At 45.3% G+C, this 17629-nt stretch overlaps 1 protein-coding gene across 6 annotated transcripts in view; it reads left to right on the plus strand.

Moving 5' to 3' along the window:
- NUP58 (nucleoporin 58) overlaps positions 1 to 17629 on the plus strand; it is a 223210-nt gene that overhangs the window by 56663 nt on the left and 148918 nt on the right. For 5 of the 6 annotated variants that reach the window (XM_063951691.1, XM_063951690.1, XM_063951695.1 and 2 more), the window contains exons 4-7: positions 8330 to 8452; positions 10197 to 10298; positions 11673 to 11697; positions 11888 to 11953. In XM_063951691.1, coding sequence (XP_063807761.1) covers positions 8330 to 8452; positions 10197 to 10298; positions 11673 to 11697; positions 11888 to 11953 — 316 coding nt within the window. The remainder of the gene's footprint in view (positions 1 to 8329; positions 8453 to 10196; positions 10299 to 11672; positions 11698 to 11887; positions 11954 to 17629) is intronic. The other variant, XM_063951694.1, reaches the window with a different exon arrangement.

A 17629-nucleotide genomic window follows, 5' to 3' on the forward strand; every position in this document is an offset into this window, starting at 1 on the left:
TAAAACATGTATGTAAATAGAAAAATGGCAATCCAAAATAGCTAATCTAAAATCTATTCATATAATATTACACACATAAACACAGTGGGGGTCATTCAGGTGCGGTTGCACATAAAACTATCGGCGCAGGTACAGATTTTCGGCACTTTGCACATGACCCAATCTGCGCGTTCATGAACAGGTACTGCGGCATTGGATGCAGGCCGCATCAGACTGTCATTGATGCCATTTTGTGGTGGGAAGGGGTAGCGACGGGCTCAGTTTGGAAAACGGAGGTGCATTGCCGCCATTTAGGGGGTGGGAAGAGGCCAGGGATCTCAGTCATATGACGGAGACTTCCTGGCCTCTGTCATGGGTGGCTTGCGTGGCACCATGGGTGCTGTAAACCGTCCATTGGTGGGTGCTTTGCTCTGATGTTACGTCCTAGGACGCAGCAGGAGGCATCTGCATTTAATTGACACCTTCTGCTGCATTTAGATACAGCGCTATCACTGCTGCTTAATAGCAACTCTGACTGCACCTGAATGACCCCTTGTGTCATAGGCAATAAAGGATTTCAAAGTGTATCTGCAGAAAATGTAACACGGTATTATAGTCCTGTGAGATTAAAAAGGTTTTAATTAAGTTAGTATAAGGAATAGCGGAGAATCAGTAACTGCTTGCTCACCGCAGTTAATATTTCCAGCTATAAATAAACTATACTAATAGCAGTCCACAGTGAATAATAAAAAGGGAAAAATTGAACATTCCCAGTTTAAAAACTGCAGATGGTAGTGAAATGTTTCACACTTCCCTGCTGATGCCAGGTCATATTTTCATTCCAACCATAGACAACAGTGAGTAGTGGTCAGGGATGCTGTGTGATTGAGGAGTGGCTGAACAATGGTGTAATGCTTAAAGCCAGCTCTGTGCAGCGTGAGGCATCCACATCGGCAGAAAAAGTAGTTATCACACGCACCGATATAATAACTGGTGCGGAGGTGGTGTTTATTAACAGACGGGTGTAGGTCCAGTCATGTAGTCCTCTTGGAGTGCACTGATATAGCGGAACACTGTACCACCGCAGAGTACAGCAAAGAACTCCGTTGCACTCTGACCAGTGCAGATCTCACTTCCAGGGCATATCCGGTCAATGATTGTAGCAGTAAAATAGTTTGGTTGAATATCTCTGCATTAACAAGGAAATCCTAATGTAGCCCATGCACCAACAGTATAGGTGGTACAGTCTTATGGAAACCCTGAGCGTGTTTCTCTGTCGTCTGAATGGTTTCTCACAATCATTTAATAGTGCTTAATGTCTTGTGCTCTGCACTCTTTTAAGTATCTGATTTATTGGGGGGTTACCACCTCCATATTCTACAGCTGCTTATATATCACCCACATACAATATATTTATATTATGTATTTCTCTTACGTCCTATAAGATGCTGGGGACTCCGTAAGGACCATGGGGATAGACGTGCTCCGCAGGAGACATGGGCACTAAAAAGAACTTTAGATATAGGTGTGCACTGGCTCCTCCCTCTATGCCTCTCCTCCAGACCTCAGTTTGATACTGTGCCCAGAGGAGACTGGGTGCATTACAGGGAGCTCTCCTGAGTTTCCTGAAAGAAAGAATTTTGTTAGGTTTTTTATTTTCAGGGATCCTGCAGGCAACAGGCTCCCTGCATCGAGGGACTGAGGAGAGAGAAACACACCTACTTAAATGTTAGGCTCTGCTTCTTAGGCTACTGGACACCATTAGCTCCAGAGGGAGTCGGAACGCAGGTCTCTCCTAACTGTTCGTCCCGGAGCCGCGCCGCCGCCCTCCTCACAGAGCCGGAAGATAGAAGCCGGGTGAGTATAAGAAGATAAGAAGACTTCAGATCTTCACTGAGGTAACGCTGCGCACCAAACACACAAAACACACACGGATGGCACTGTAAGGGTGCAGGGCGCAGGGGGGGGGGGGGGGGGGGGCAATTTACACCTGGGCAGCAATTTACACCTCTGGGACTGGTAAAACTAGATATATTGGCTCTGTGGGCTGTATATGGGTATCCCCCGCCAGTTTTTGAATGGATTCGAGCGGGACCGAAGCCTGCCGCTGAGGGGGCGGAGCTTGATCCTCAGCACTCACCAGCGCCATTTTTCTCCACAGCACACGCTGAGAAGCTGGCTCCCCAAACTCCCCTGCTGAACACGGTGACAGAGGGGTTTAAAGAAGGGGGGGGGGGGGGACATAATTTGGCGCAATCAATAGGTTGGCTCAACCTATGACACATTTTTTGACACGTAGAGCAGGTTGTTATAAGCACTTAGGCTGCACTACGTGTAGTTATATGCTGACCGGTGATTCCATCCCACATCCACACACTGGAAGGAAAATAAGGATAGTTAAACCCTTAACATGTAGTTCCACCTTTGTCATATATGTACTTATCTGCCCGTGTAGTTTGTACTACGTGGGCAAGACCCAGTGTTTGTTTAAAGAAAGGATGGCCCAACATAGGTCGGCGTTCAGGTCGGCTTTGGCATCTGGTAACAGTGAGCAACCTGTGGCGCGACACTTTGCGCAAGCACGCCACAGTCTTGCCTCTGTTCGTTACAAAATTGTGGACCAAGTGCCAATTTCACCACGGGGGGGGGGGGGGCAGCAATCGAGCAAAAAAACTGCTGCAATTGGAGGCGAGATGGATCCACAAGCTGGATACGATCCACCCTCGGGGCTTAAATGAATATTTGAGCCTAAGCTGCTTTCTGTGAGCCAGTGGCGCCAAGGGTGAAGTAGTATAGCAGGCATTTCACAGTGTAGCCAGCTTGGAGGTTATCTTTGCCTTATAGTCTCTATAATAGAGACCTTTTGAGAGTCATTATTTGGTATGTGTGTCTGATAGGCTGTATTTTAGCCCAATAGGTGGTTACCCTAAAATGGGTTTATGGTAGAGGCTCAACATAACAGATAGTGGTGTGTGACACAATGTTTTTATCATGAGCATTTGTTTTTTACTATGCACTAAACATGATTGATATTGCACTGTTATTGTAGAGACAGTGCATGCCTGGTGCACTATGGGTTTTAACTATTGAATCAGTTGTCACTTTATCCACGTTAGTGGTCGTATTTTACATATCACGTTTATTTGTCTGTTTTGTTTTGTTCTGTTTCTATAGCACTGTATCCCCATAGCAACAAGCGCTGACCTGCTGCGTGCACCCTCCCTGCGGCCGCGTCTCCCGGCTACGGAACGTCGCCGCTCCGGAGGGGCAGAAGTGGTCGAATCCGGGAGTGTGGGCGCCGTGGAATGGGACGCAGCTGGTCGCGACGGAGGTTGACGGGCTAGGAGATGGTAAGTTATTTAAATGTTATGTTTGCACTGTATTTTCACTTGTTTGCTGTGTCCTGAGGAAGGGAGTACGTCTCCCGAAACGTTGACGCACATTAAAAGCACGTTACAGAATTTGTGAAAGTCTGAGTGCCGCCTTCTACAGACATATATATATATATATATATATATATATATATATATATATATATATATATATATATATATATATATGTGAAAAAGTAGAGAATAGCGCCTAGGTAAATTCAGTAAGACCCCCTAAATACAAAGGGATAAAATGACTATATGGTCACACCTAACACTCCTTACATATACGTAAGTGGCAGCTTTTAAACAATATAGAGATAAATATTAAAAAATGAAGTATAAAAAGCGCCTAGTAGTGTTGGTGACTCACTCCTCGTGAAAAAATTGTGATAATAAAACAGATATAGTATAGTAAACTTAGCTGCGGGTATTTCTGGTAGATGACTCTTATAGACAGCACATGTAAAGGAGAGATAAAATAAACATAGTGTGTACTGTTTTTAAATTTCCACAGGTGTTTTTCTGTATATATAAAAAACAATTTATAGGAACTATGCAGGTTCCAATTTTAAAGGAGAAACTATGTTTAGTTAAAAACAATAGTTTAATAGACACACTCCTGCCCAAACATGCAGGTTACATATATAAATAAAACAGTACACAAAATCAAAGGACATATATAGCAGCTGGTTCAATTGTAAAAATGCAGGTATTAATCGTACAATGTTAAAAAATATAGCAGGCTTATCTGTCCACAAATATGGGTATTGGATTAGATTTCATCCTTGAATGCAAGTATCAAACGTACAAGATATAAGGTAAAAACATGGCTTATCTGTCCACGGATAGGAAGTCAGAAAGGGGTGGGCATCCAGTCCCTGTCCCAACGCGTTTCGTCCTAAAATGAGGACTTCTTCAAGGGGATGACATGCTGTGGGAGTCCTGGGGTTTTTATCCTGTGTGCTAATTAGATATCACCTTGTTTTCACATTAAACAGACTTCCACATGAGGAACCTGCATAGTTCCTATAAATTGTTTTTTATATATACAGAAAAACACCTGTGGAAATTTAAAAACAGTACACACTATGTTTATTTTATCTCTCCTTTACATGTGCTGTCTATAAGAGTCATCTACCAGAAATACCCGCAGCTAAGTTTACTATACTATATCTGTTTTATTATCACAATTTTTTCACGAGGAGTGAGTCACCAACACTACTAGGCGCTTTTTATACTTCATTTTTTAATATATATATATATATATATATATATATATATATATATATATATATATATATATATATAGCGCTATCTGGGAATTTTGTTTTCCAAAGTTATTGGCGCTGGGTGTGTGCTGGCATACTCTCTCTCTGTCTCTCCTAGGGGCCTTGTGGGAGAACTGTCTCCAGATTAGAGATTCCCTGTGTGTGTGGGGTGTCGGTACGCGTGTGTCGACATGTCTGAAGCGGAAGGCTCTTCTAGGGAGGAGGTGGAGCAAATGACTGGGTGGATATGTGGAATGTTTTAAATGCAAATGTGAATTTATTACACAAGAGGTTGGACAAAGCAGAGTCCAGAGAATGTACAGGGAGTCTAGCCCTGCCTTTTACTATGTCGCAGGGGCCTTCTGGGTCTCAAAAGCGCCCACTAACCCAGGTTGTAGATACGGATTCTGACTCCAGTGTCGACTATGATGATGCGAAGTTGCAGCCAAAATTGGTTAAAAGTATTCATTATATGATTATTGCAGTAAAAGAGGTGTTGCATATCACAGATGACCCCTCTGTTCCTGACACGAGGATGCACATGTATAAGGAAAAGAAACTTGAGGTAACCTTTCCCCCATCTCATGAGCTGAACGAGTTATTTGAAAAGGCTTGGGAATCTCCGGACAAAAAACTGCAGATTCCCAAAATGATTCTTATGGCGTATCCTTTCCCGGCTAAGGACAGGATACGGTGGGAATCCTCCCCAAGGGTGGATAAAGCGTTGACACGCTTATCCAAAAAGGTAGCGCTGCCATCTCAAGATACCGCAACCCTCAAGGATCCTGCTGATCGCAGGCAGGAGACTACCTTGAAGTTCAATTTACACACATACTGGTACATTACTCAGACCGACGATAGCGTCTGCTTGGGTTTGTAGCGCTGTAGCAGCGTGGACAGATACCTTATCTGCTGATATAGATACGCTGGATAAGGAAACCATTTTGTTGACCCTGGGTCATATTAAGGACGCTTTCCTATATATGAGAGATGCTCAGAGGCGTCCAGAGCCAACGCTATGGCGATTTCTGCTAGACGAGCCCTATGAATTTGGTCAGGGACCTCTTGAAGCCAAAAAGGGTGTCGGTGCATCACTGCACTCGAGTTCTGGGAAAGATGGTGGCGTCTTACGAAGCCATTCCGTTCGGCAGGTTCCATGCGAGGACTTTTCAGTGGGACCTTCTGGACAAGTGGTCCGGGTCACATCTACAGATTCATCAGATGATCAGCCTGTCCCCCAGGGCCAGGGTCTCTCTCCTGTGGTGGCTGCGAAGTGCTCACCTTCTAGAGGGTCGCAGGTTCGGCATTCAGGACTGGGTTCTGATAACCACGGACGCGAGCCTCCGAGGTTGGGGAGCAGTCACACAGGGAAGAAACTTTCAAGGTCTCTGGTCAAGCCAGGAGGCTTGTCTTCACATCAACGTACTGGAATTAAGGGCCATATACAACGGCCTTCATCAAGCGGACACTTTGCTTCGAGACCTACTGGTTCTGATTCAGTCAGACAACATCACCGCAGTGGCTCATGTAAACCGCCAGGGCGGAACAAAGAGCAGAGTGGCAATGGCAGAAGCCACCAGGATTCTTCGCTGGGCGGAGAATCATGTAAGCGCTCTGACAGCAGTCTTCATTCCGGGAGTGGACAACTGGGAAGCAGACTTCCTCAGCAGACACGATCTACATCCAGGAGAGTGGGGACTTCATCAGAAAGTCTTCGCAGAGATTGCTAGTCAGTGGGGACTGCATCAGACAGACATGATGGCGTCACGCCTCAACAAAAAACTACAGAGGTATTGCGCCAGGTCAAGGGACCCTCAGGCGGTAGCAGTGGACGCCCTGGTGACACCGTGGGTGTGCCAGTCGGTCTATGCGTTTCCTCCTCTTCCTCTCATCTCCCAAGATATTGAGAATCATAAGACGAAGAGGAGTACAGACAATTCTCATTGTTCCAGATTGGCTTCGAAGGGCCTGGTATCTGGATCTGCAGGAAATGCTCACAGAAGATCCGTGGCCTCTTCCTCTCAGAGAGGACCTGTTACAACAGGGGCCCTGTCTGTTCCAAGACTTAACGCGGCTGTGTTTGACGGCATGGCGGTTGAACGCCGGATCCTAGCGGAAAAGGGCATTCCGGATGAGGTCATTCCTACTCCAATAAAGGCTAGGAAGGACGTGACAGCAAAACATTATCACCGTATATGGCGGAAGTATGTATCTTGGTGTGAGTCCAGGAATGCTCCTCCGGAAAAATTCCATCTGGGCCGTTTCCTTCACTTCCTACAGACTGGAGTGAATTTGGGCCTAAAATTAGGCTCCATTAATGTTCAGATTTTGACCCTATTCATTTTCTTTCAGAAGGAATTGGCTTCTCTTCCAGAAGTGCAGACTTTTGTGAAGGGAGTGCTGCATATCCAGCCTCCTTTTGTACCTCCAGTGGCACCCTGGGACCTTAACGTGGTGTTGCGGTTCCTTAAGTCTCACTGGTTTGAGCCTCTTAAAACGGTGGAATTAAAGTATCTCACTTGGAAAGTGGTCATGTTGATGGCCTTGGCATCGGCAAGGCGAGTGTCGGAATTGGCGGCTTTATCTCACAAAAGCCCCTCTATCTGGTTTTCCATGTGGATAGAGCGGAGTTGAGGACTCGTCCTCACTTTTTGCCCATGGTGGTTTAATCTTTTCATATGAACCAACCTATTGTGGTGCCTGTGGCTACGCGGGACTTGGAGGATTCCGAGCTTGATGTGGTCAGGGCATTGAAAATTTATGTGGCCAGAACGGCTCGTGTTAGGAAAACAGAGGCACTGTTTGTCCTGTATGCAGCCAACAAGGTTGGCCCTCCTGCTTCTAAGCAGACTATTGCTCGCTGGATCTGTAACACGATTCAGCAGGCTCATTCTACGGCTGGATTGCCGTTACCAAATTCGGTAAAGGCCCATTCCACTAGGAAGGTGGGCTCGTCATTACAGCTTTGCCGAGCGGCGACTTGGTCGGGTTCAAACACCTTTGCAATGTTCTACAAGTTTGATACCTTGCCTGATGAGGACCTCATGTTTGCTCAATCGGTGCTGCAGAGTCATCTGCACTCTCCCGCCCGTTTTGGAGCTTTGGTATAATCCCCATGGTCCTTACAGAGTCCCCACCATTTTCTAGGACGTAAGAGAAAATAAGATTTTAAACCTACCGGTAAATCTTTTTCTCCTAGTCCGTAGAGGATGCTGGGCGCCCGTCCCAGTGCGGACTAAATTCGGCAAGACTTGTATATAGTTTTTGCTTACATAAGGGTTATGTTAAAGTTTTGATCAGTCTCGGGCTGATGCTGTTTTGTTTCATACTGTTGACTGGTTCGTATATCCATGTTATACTGTGTGGATGGAGTGGGCTGGTATGAATCTTGCCCTTAGATTAACAAAATTCCTTTCCTCGTACTGTCCATCTCCTCTGGGCACAGTTTCTCTAACTGAGGTCTGGAGGAGGGGCATAGAGGGAGGAGCCAGTGCACACCCATATTTAAAGTTCTTTTTAGTGCCCATGTCTCCTGCGGAGCCCGTCTATCCCCATGGTCCTTACGGAGTCCCCAGCATCCTCTACGGACTAGGAGAAAAAGATTTACCGGTAGGTTTAAAATCTTATTTTTTATTACGAAGGTCACATATTATGTCCTAGAAATTGTTGGTTTGAGTATTCTATTTACCATTATTGCTTTACTTCAAGGGGGAACTGGATTTACATTGAATTTGGGCCCAGCCGCAACTACAGCGTCCACTGGTCTTTCACTTGGGGCTCTTCCTGGCCTGACAGGATCACTATTTCAAAGTACAAATGCATTATCTTCAGGTAATTGTAATTGCCTTTGTACCCATGTATCTTCCTGTGTTACATATTTAGAATCTCCATACATATTAGATTATTTATTCTTGCATACTATATGTGCTTTCCAATATTACTAACTAAAGCAACAGTATGTAGCTTAGGCGAGAGAGACTTCTTGCTCTGGTAAGAGTATGGGAAGAATATTGGGTGCATGGTCAGCTGGGTCTGGAAGCAAATATCTTGGCATATTTAGGATGTTCAGCAGTAGGCCATAAACCCACCCCTTTAGGAAACCCAACCACTATCTTGTGTTTCATCTCCCAAAAGAAAGAGAGCATGCAGAGTTGGATAAACACAAGTAATCTGTGGCATTCATTGGGCAATTTCGATGTACTTTGGCTTTCTAAGAGGTCTTCTATGAGTGAAAGGTAAGCTGGAAACTAGCTACTACTGAGCTGCTGGAGGCCAGTGGTCGTCTTGGTGATCAGAACTTGCGTACTCACCAAACCACAGACTGCATCCAAATGCCTGCGAGTAAGAGCTGTTTCACGTGTGCGTTGGTGTTACTTTATAATGTTAAATGGGAACAAACTACTCCACTGCAGTTATAAGCAAGAGAAACTCCCTGTAACGCAATTTGTCCAAGCTTTGTGAAATGTAACTAGAAATCTGCTTTTGGTTTGTTGTTTTGTTATTTTGTCTTGTTTGTTCACAATATTCCCACATGTCTAGTACTTTACTGGAAATGTTACCTTTTTAGATTATAGTCGTAAATGCAGATTACAGGTATTAACATGATATGATTGTGCATCACACTAAACCAGAGGTTCCCAAATGTTCCCAAGGCACCCTAATGGTCCATGTTTTAAGTATATCCATGCTTGGCCACAGGTGACTAAATTATTACCTTTAGTCAGTTTGATTTAACCATCTGTGCTGAGACATGGATATACTTAAAACCTGGAGCGTTAGGGTACCTGGAGGACGGTGTTTGGGAACCTCTGGACTAAGCGTTAAAACTAATGGCATTGCACAACTTGGCATATTTTCTTTATTTCTTTATAGATTGTACATTATTTTATTTTACTTAATGAAGATAGAAAATCCAAGTTGCTTCCCTGGTACTGTCGAAAGATTTTTATGTTGGCATACGTAATTGACTCATTGGGGATGACCAAATGAGTTTGCCTGGAAGCTATTCCATTATGTCCTGTGACTAGCCCTGAGGCTGTACTTAGTGGATTTCTGCTTGAACCCTCCTGTGGAGTGAGCAGAAATCCATGTTATGTAGGGTTTCTGGACTGGTTGTGAGTGTTGGGAATGCTGTAACTGCGTCGTGCCCGTCACTTAGCATGGGAGATGCTCCTTAACATGGCTAATCCTGTCACGGGAATTAACGGAATAGCTTCCAGACATTTAGCTCGGGATCTTAATTCCAGTATATTAATCGAATCCCCCCCCCCCCCCCCCCCCCCCTTTGATCTGGTATCTGTTTGGCCAAACATTAAGCACTACCGCTACAATCTCTGCATGTTTGCTCCATTTGTGGAACCACAATGTATATCAGGGTCCCCTACAGTGCAGACTAATGTGGTCGCATGGCCAGTGGCACCCATTGTATGTGCTTCAGTTTGAAAATATTTTAAATATGGAGCGATTATTAGAAAACAAACCAACAAAAACCCAAGAACCTTAAGAGGCTACATGGCTGTGTCAGACCACTATGATATAGACTTGGTGCTAGTGACAAGTTATTCTTTGTTTTCAGGCCTGGGACAGAACCCACTGGGCTTGGCTGCACCCACTCCGCAGGTTACCACTAACGAAGGACTCGGCGGCATTGACTTTAGTAGCTCCTCAGACAAAAAAAGTATGTGCACTCTTTACGTAATGACTTTCCGAGTGTTTGTCCACTGTGTGTATTGTTGTCTCGATAGGGTTATGTTTCTTCTTGGATATGCCTGGAGGCTTTATTATTATTATTTTATTTTTTAAAGGTTTAAGAACAATAAAAATGTAAACACAGAAGGGGTTATGACGTGAAATACAGGATATTTACACAGCTATTACTCCCAATATTCAAATATGCATGTACACACACTGCTTGATCACATACCATAAATCACATGATGTTGCAGCTTGTGGTTGAAATTCCCTCTCTCTTCCTCTGATAGCGCTTATCCCTATGTGATTTTTCCCGTGTCAATAAATTTTGCAATGAAAAGTCAATGATTAAAATTATTCATTATAGCAGGGCGGCATCCTACCATGTCAGTCTGGTGGCCGGTCTTTGGATGAAATGTGAATGGCAGCTGCATGGATATTTCCCTAATGTTTGTTCCGGGTTTGGTATGCCAGGTTGACACTAATTAGGTCGACAACTATTGGTCGAAAGGGTCTCTAGGTCGACAGGTCATAATGTCGACATGAGGTTTTTAGGGGGGGGGGGGGGGGGGGGTTGTGTCGTTTTCTCCGTACAGTGACCTGGAACCCCAATTAGTGCACCGTGTCCGCTCGCATTTCTTCGGGCAGGTTACTATTCCCAGTCTTAGTCCGCGTGGATCGTTAAGTATGAAAAAGGTCAAAAAAAGATAAAAAAATTGTGAAAAACTCATATCGACCTAGAGACCCTGTCGACCTAGTTACTGCCGACCTAGAGACTGGATCCCGTTTGTTCCGTAGTGTTGTAGCATTAGCAGAAAACAAACTCTATTGTAGACTTTTGTAACGTCTGGGACTGTTGGCATTATTGGACTTTACTAAATTTTACTTCCAAGTCGTTTTTTCTAATTTTTTTTTTTTTTTTATATATAGTGGTTTATTTTTCCATATTAGCTATAGATTCTATCTAGTCTATTCAAATGTTTCCATTTTTATTAGTGTCATTTGTAGTTCTACAAATAGTCCGTTATGAATGTGCTGATATTGGTTGTGGACAGAGCTGTTTAAGTACTCCCCAATGGTTCTGTTTTTTTTTTTTTTTTTTTAGGCAGTTAGGTCACAGGATAGGTGGTGACATCTCTCTGTACTTGGGGACAGCCTGGGGTTGGCATAAGAGATGGCTGACATTATCAGAAGACACCTAAAGGCTTCCAAATTACTGATCATCAGAAAACCAAATGTGTTCATTGTGCAAAACAATATTACAGATCTGATGTGTCTTTAAAGCGGGGGTGAAATATACATGTTAACTTCATTTGTTGTGGATGATGACTTTATTAAAATGCTAATTTGTTTCTTTTAGGCGATAAAACTGGAACCAGACCCGAGTAAGTTATTTTACGATTTTATTGTACATTATGCTGTTTACTCCTCTAGTGTCAGCCACATCTGTATTTATGCGCAATTCATAAATTTATATTTGTAAATTAGTGTTCTCTTAAGCAGCGTAAAACCAGCATTGTGTATTAGTATATTCTACATGTGTACTGTACCTACAATATATTTACTTTCTTTCAGGGACAGTAAAGCACTTAAGGATGAAAATCTACCTCAATTAATCTGTCAGGATGTTGACAATTTCCAGTAAGTTCTGCGGTAACTGAAAGCTTTTCTGTTAAGGCCCATACACACGGTGAGATTCTGGCTATGCCCGATTCTCACAAGGTCGGCACATACAGTATCGCAAGCACACTCAGTATGTGCTTGCGATGCTGACTATGTGCGATTTTGGCTAAGTGTCAATTTTAACTATCTCTTCTATAGAGAGAGACTGTGCAGGCAAGTCAATTTTGACTATCTGTTCTTGCGATGCCGACCGCGCGGGACCGCTCATCGGCATCGAATCGGGATCGCAAGGTGACTTTCACCTTGCGATCTGCACTAACTTTTCTTACGATTTTGACTATATAGTCAAAATCGTAAGAAAATATCTCGCTGTGTGTACACACCATCACAATGATCTGCAAACAAACCATTCAATGGAAATCTGTTTAAACAAACAGTCAAATGGGGTAAAATCAAACACTGAAATAATCAGGCAATAAAAACTGTAACACTCAATGCCCATCGGCCTGGGTAGGACAGACAGGAGGCTGTGACGATTATCTCAGTAGGTTGGCGCTCTCTTTCCACCTTTCCTAGTTTAGTAATCTCCCTCCCCTTTATCTCTTGTATGTTTCATAGCTGCTATTTAAGATGTGTTGAATATGCTCCTATTCCCTTCTGGGTGAGGAAATAGATAATGACTATGCAGCGTCATAGTTTATCTACTTATATGTTGCACTATAGTAGAGATTTTGTGGTCCCGACAGGATTTTTTGGGGGCAGGACGCCGCTGTGGTTGGGGCACTTCGTGACGTGAAGGTGAGCGGCCCTGCTGATGTCACTATTGGGGGCTGGGCTTCCCCAGAGCTCTCCCTTGAATGTGAATAAATGACGAGCACGTGGCATCTATTCACACGGTGACACTGGGCAGGCTGTTTTAGCAGGGCGCTGCAAAAGGGGCGTGGCGCATTGTGCCCTTTAAAAATCGGGCAGGGTGCGGCGTAAAACAGCCTAGCGTGAACATTAGAGGTTAGTGCATGTGAGACCCATCCAGACCCATGTTGTCTAGTTTGATATCACTATTACAAGAGATCTAACAATGGCGTTAGTGTGATATGGAAGTCTCTTCCCTGACAAAATAAAATAAACTGAATAAGTTGACTTAATGATCATTTTCTAGCCCAGCACAAGGTTGTTCTGTTTAGCATTGATTGTTGACTGACATGTGTTTGATACAGAAATGCTCACATATGCAGTACATATAGAGCAGCTAGTGTCGCACAGAGCAGTCTGTCGATGAATGACCTGACTTGACACGTAAATGGTCAGATCATTCTGTGTATAAGTTGTATGGATACATTGCAGTAGCACAACATTTCCTGATGTCTGTACACAATGCAGCCATTTGATGTCAAGCCGCAGTTTGTGGCACGTTTAATCTTTTCTTGATGGAACTTCATGGGGTAGGGGGGGGGTGAAGGGGGTGCAGTCAAGGAGGTTAAAATGAATACACGGCTATTTTGAGCCAACATGCCAAGTAAAATGATGCTGGTGTTACTCCTTCACATAATGGTTCATACAGACTGTTCTATACTCTATCATACACAGTTCTATTTATTTTACTCAGCTAGGTAAACTCTATGATGTGTGTATTTGTTTTTCTCTTACGTTCTAGAGGATGCTGGGGACTCCGTAAGGACCATGGGGTATAGACGGGCTCCGCAGGAGACATGGGCACTCTAAAGACTTTAGAATGGGTGTGCACTGGCTCCTCCCTCTATGCCCCTCCTCCAGACCTCAGTTAGATCCTGTGCCCAGAGGAGACTGGGTGCATTGCAGGGGAGCTCTCCTGAGTTTCTCTGAAAAAGACTTTTTGTTAGGTTTTTTATTTTCAGGGAGCACTGCTGGCAACAGGCTCCCTGCATCGTGGGACTGAGGGGAGAGAAGCAGACCTACTTAAATGATAGGCTCTGCTTCTTAGGCTACTGGACACCATTAGCTCTAGAGGGTCGGAACACAGGTCTCATCCTCGTCGTTCGTCCCGGAGCCGCGCCGCCGTCCCCCTCACAGAGCCAGAAGATAGAAGCCGGGTGAGTATGAGAAGAAAGAAGACTTCAAAGGCGGCAGAAGACTTCAGACCTTCACTGAGGTATAGCGCAGCGGTAACGCTGCGCGCCATTGCTCCCGACACATACACACGCACAGAAGGCACTGTACGGGCGCAGGGGGGGGCGCCCTGGGCAGCAATTTTCACCTCATAAACAGTACTGGCACAGATATTCGATACTGCTGAGGCAATATAATATAAAACCCCCGCCAGTATAAAGAAATTGAGCGGGACCGAAGCCCGCCGTCGAGGGGGCGGGGCTTGATCCTCCAGCACTAACCAGCGCCATTTTTCTCCACAGCATGCTGCAGAGAAGTGCTCCCAGACACTCCCCTGCTGAACAATAACAGGGGACAAAAACGAGGGGGGGGGGGGGCACATTTATTTGGTGCAGTTTGTACATATATTTATATACAAAGCGCTATTTAGGCTGGGACCTTTACCCAGTTAGCAGACACTGATACCGACACGGATTCCGACTCCAGTGTCGACTACGATGATGCAAGGTTGCACCCATGAGTCGCGACAGTATTCAATATATGATTGTTGTAATAAACGTTGTTTTGCATATCTCAGAGGACTCCTCTGTCCCTGACACGAGGGTCTGCATATTTAAAAAAAAATAACCTAACTCATCTCATGAGCTGACCGTTTTATTAGCTTGGGAGACTCCTGACATTAGACTGCAAGTTCCCAGGAGTATTAAGGCGTATCCTTTCCCCTCAAAGGACAGGTTACGGTGGGAATCCTCGCCCATGCTGGACAAGGCCTTAACGCCCTGGTCCAAGAAGGTAGCATTACCGTCCCCTGATGCGGCGGCCCTATAGGATCCTGCGGTTAGTAGGTAGGAATCTACCTTAAACTAAATTTTATGCGACTGCCAGAGCCCTTTTTAGACCTGCAGTAGCGTCGGCATGGGTAGGTAGCGCAATTACAGCTTGGGCTGATTACTTGTCGTATAACATTGACACCCTAGAAAATGATAGTATGGTGTTGGCCTTAGGTCACATCAAGGACGCAGCACTATATAAGAGAGATATTGGGTGTTTGGGTTCAAGGGCTAAGGCCATAGCAGGTTCTGCTAGTAGGTCCCTGCGGACCCGTCAATGTACAGGTGATGCTGACTCGGAGAGTCATATGGAAGCTTTACCTTGCAAGGGTGAAGTTTTATTTGGGCAGGGCCTCGCGGACCTGGTTTTCACAGCTACCGCAGGTAAGTCGTCTTTTTTGCCTTATGTTCCCCCGCAGCAAAAGGAAACACCCTAATAACAGATGCAGTCCTTGCGGTCGCGTAAGTTTAGAAAGGGGTGTGGCTTTATTTCCTCGCCTGAGGTAGAGGGAAAAGATCACCGGCTACGGCCAGTTCACAGGAAAAGTGTCCTCCCCGGCCTCTACCACATCCATCAAAGAGGTGCTTCCACACCGATTTTCAAATCTGCCTTGCCAGCTACTTCCCCGGAGAGGAAAATTATTTTGGCTGCCATACTAAAGCTGGGTCAACAGCAAGTGTTTATCATGGTTCCCCTAGTGCAACAGGGAAAAGGGTTTTATTCAGCCCTATTTGTGGTCCCAGAGCCGGATGGCTCGGTAAGACAGATTCTGAATCTAAAATTCCTAAACCTACATTTAAAGAGGGTCAGATTCAAGATGGAATCTCTCAAGGCAAGGATATCCAGCCTGGAAAGGGGGGGATTTTAGGGTGCCGCTAGACATAAAGGATGCATACCTTCATGTCCCCATATATCCTCTTCATTGGGCGTACCTAAGGTTCGCTGTACAGGATTGTCATTACCAGTTTCAGACGTTGCCGTTTGGGCTTTCTACGGGCCCGAGAATTTCACCAAGGTAATGGCGGAAATAATGGTTCTCCTGCGCAAACAAGGGGTCACAAGTATTGCATACTTCGACGATCTCCTGATAAAAGCGAGTTCAGGGGAGCAGTTATTAAAAACAGTGTCTCTCTCCCTGAGAGTACTACAACAGCACAGCTGGATTCTAAATCTGCCAAAGTCGCAGTGGGTTCTGACAACTCGGTTGTATTTTTTTTGGGCATGATTCTGGATACGAAAAAACAGAGGGGTTTTTCTCCTGGTAGTAAAGAGCCCAGGAACTCCAGAACATGATCAAAGACCTGTTAAAGCCTAAAAGAGTGTCAGTCCATCAATGCACTCGAGTACTGGGAGAAATGGTGGCGACCTACGAGGCCATCCCCTTCGGCAGGTTTCATGCGAGGACATTTCAGTGGGGCCTTCCTGACAGGTGGTCCGGGTCCTATCTTCAAATTCATCAGGAAATAAGCCTGTCCCCTAGGGCCAGGGTGTCTCTCCTGTGGTGGCTGCAGAGTGCTCGCCTTCTAGAGCAGGCATTCCCAACCGCGGTCCTCAAGGCACACCAACAGTGCAGGTTTTAGTGATATCCAGGCTGCAGCACAGATGGTTAAATCAAAATAACTGAGGTACTAATTAAGTCACCTGTGTCCAAGCCTGGATATCACTAAAACCAGGACTGTTAGTGTGCCTTGAGGACCGAGGTTGGGAAACACTGTTCTAGAGGGTCGCAGGTTCGGCATTCAAGACTGGGTTCTGGTGACCACGGACGTGAGCCTCTGAGGATGGGGAGCAGTCGCACAAGGAAGAGATTTTCAGGGACTATAGTCAAGCCAGGAGGCTTGTCTACACATCAACATTCTAGAATTTAGGGCCATATACAACGGCCTACGACAAGCGGGGAATCTTCTTCGCGACCTACCGGTTCTGCTTCAATCACACAACGTCACAGCCGTGGCTTATGTAAACCGCCAAGGCGGGACAAGGAGCAGAGTGGCAATGGCGGAAGCCACCAGGATTCTTCGCTGGGTGGAATTTCACGTAAGCGCTCTGTCAGCAGTCTTCATTCCGGGAGTGGACAACTGCAAAGCAGACTTCCTCAGCAGACACGATCTCCATCCAGGAGAGTGGGGACTTCATCAAGAAGTTTTTGCAGAGATGACAAGTCTTTGGGGACTTCCTCAAATAAACATGATGGCGTCACGCCTCAACAAGAAGCTTCGGAGGTAGTGTGCCAGGTCAAGGGACCCTCAGGCAGTAGCAGTAGACGCCCTGGTGACATCATGGGTGTCTTCAGTCGGTCTATGTGTTCCCTCCTCTTCCTCTCATCTCAAAAAATATTGAGAATCATAAGACGAAAAAGAGTGCAGACAATACTCATTGTTCCAGATTGGCCTCGAAGGGCCTGGTATTCAGATCTTCAGGAGTTGCTCACATAAGATCCATGGCCTCTTCCTCTCAGGGAGGGCCTGTTGCAGCAGGGGCCCTGCGTGTTCCAAGACTTACGGCGGTTACGTTTGACGGCATGGCGGTTGAACACCGAATCCTAGCTGGGAAAGGTATTCCGGAGGTAGTCATCCCTACTCTGATAAAGGCTAGGAAGGAGGTGACGGCGAAACATTATCACCGTATCTGGAGGAAGTATGTATCTTGGTGTGAAGCCAAGAATGCTCCTACAGAAGATTTCCACTTGGGCCGTTTTTCTCCACTTTCTACAGACAGGAGTGGATATGGGCCTGAAGTTAGGCTCCATTAAGGTACAGATTTCGTCCCAATCTATAT

This window comes from Pseudophryne corroboree, chromosome 2 (assembly GCF_028390025.1).
Source record: "Pseudophryne corroboree isolate aPseCor3 chromosome 2, aPseCor3.hap2, whole genome shotgun sequence".
Classification (NCBI taxonomy): Eukaryota; Metazoa; Chordata; class Amphibia; order Anura; family Myobatrachidae; genus Pseudophryne; species Pseudophryne corroboree.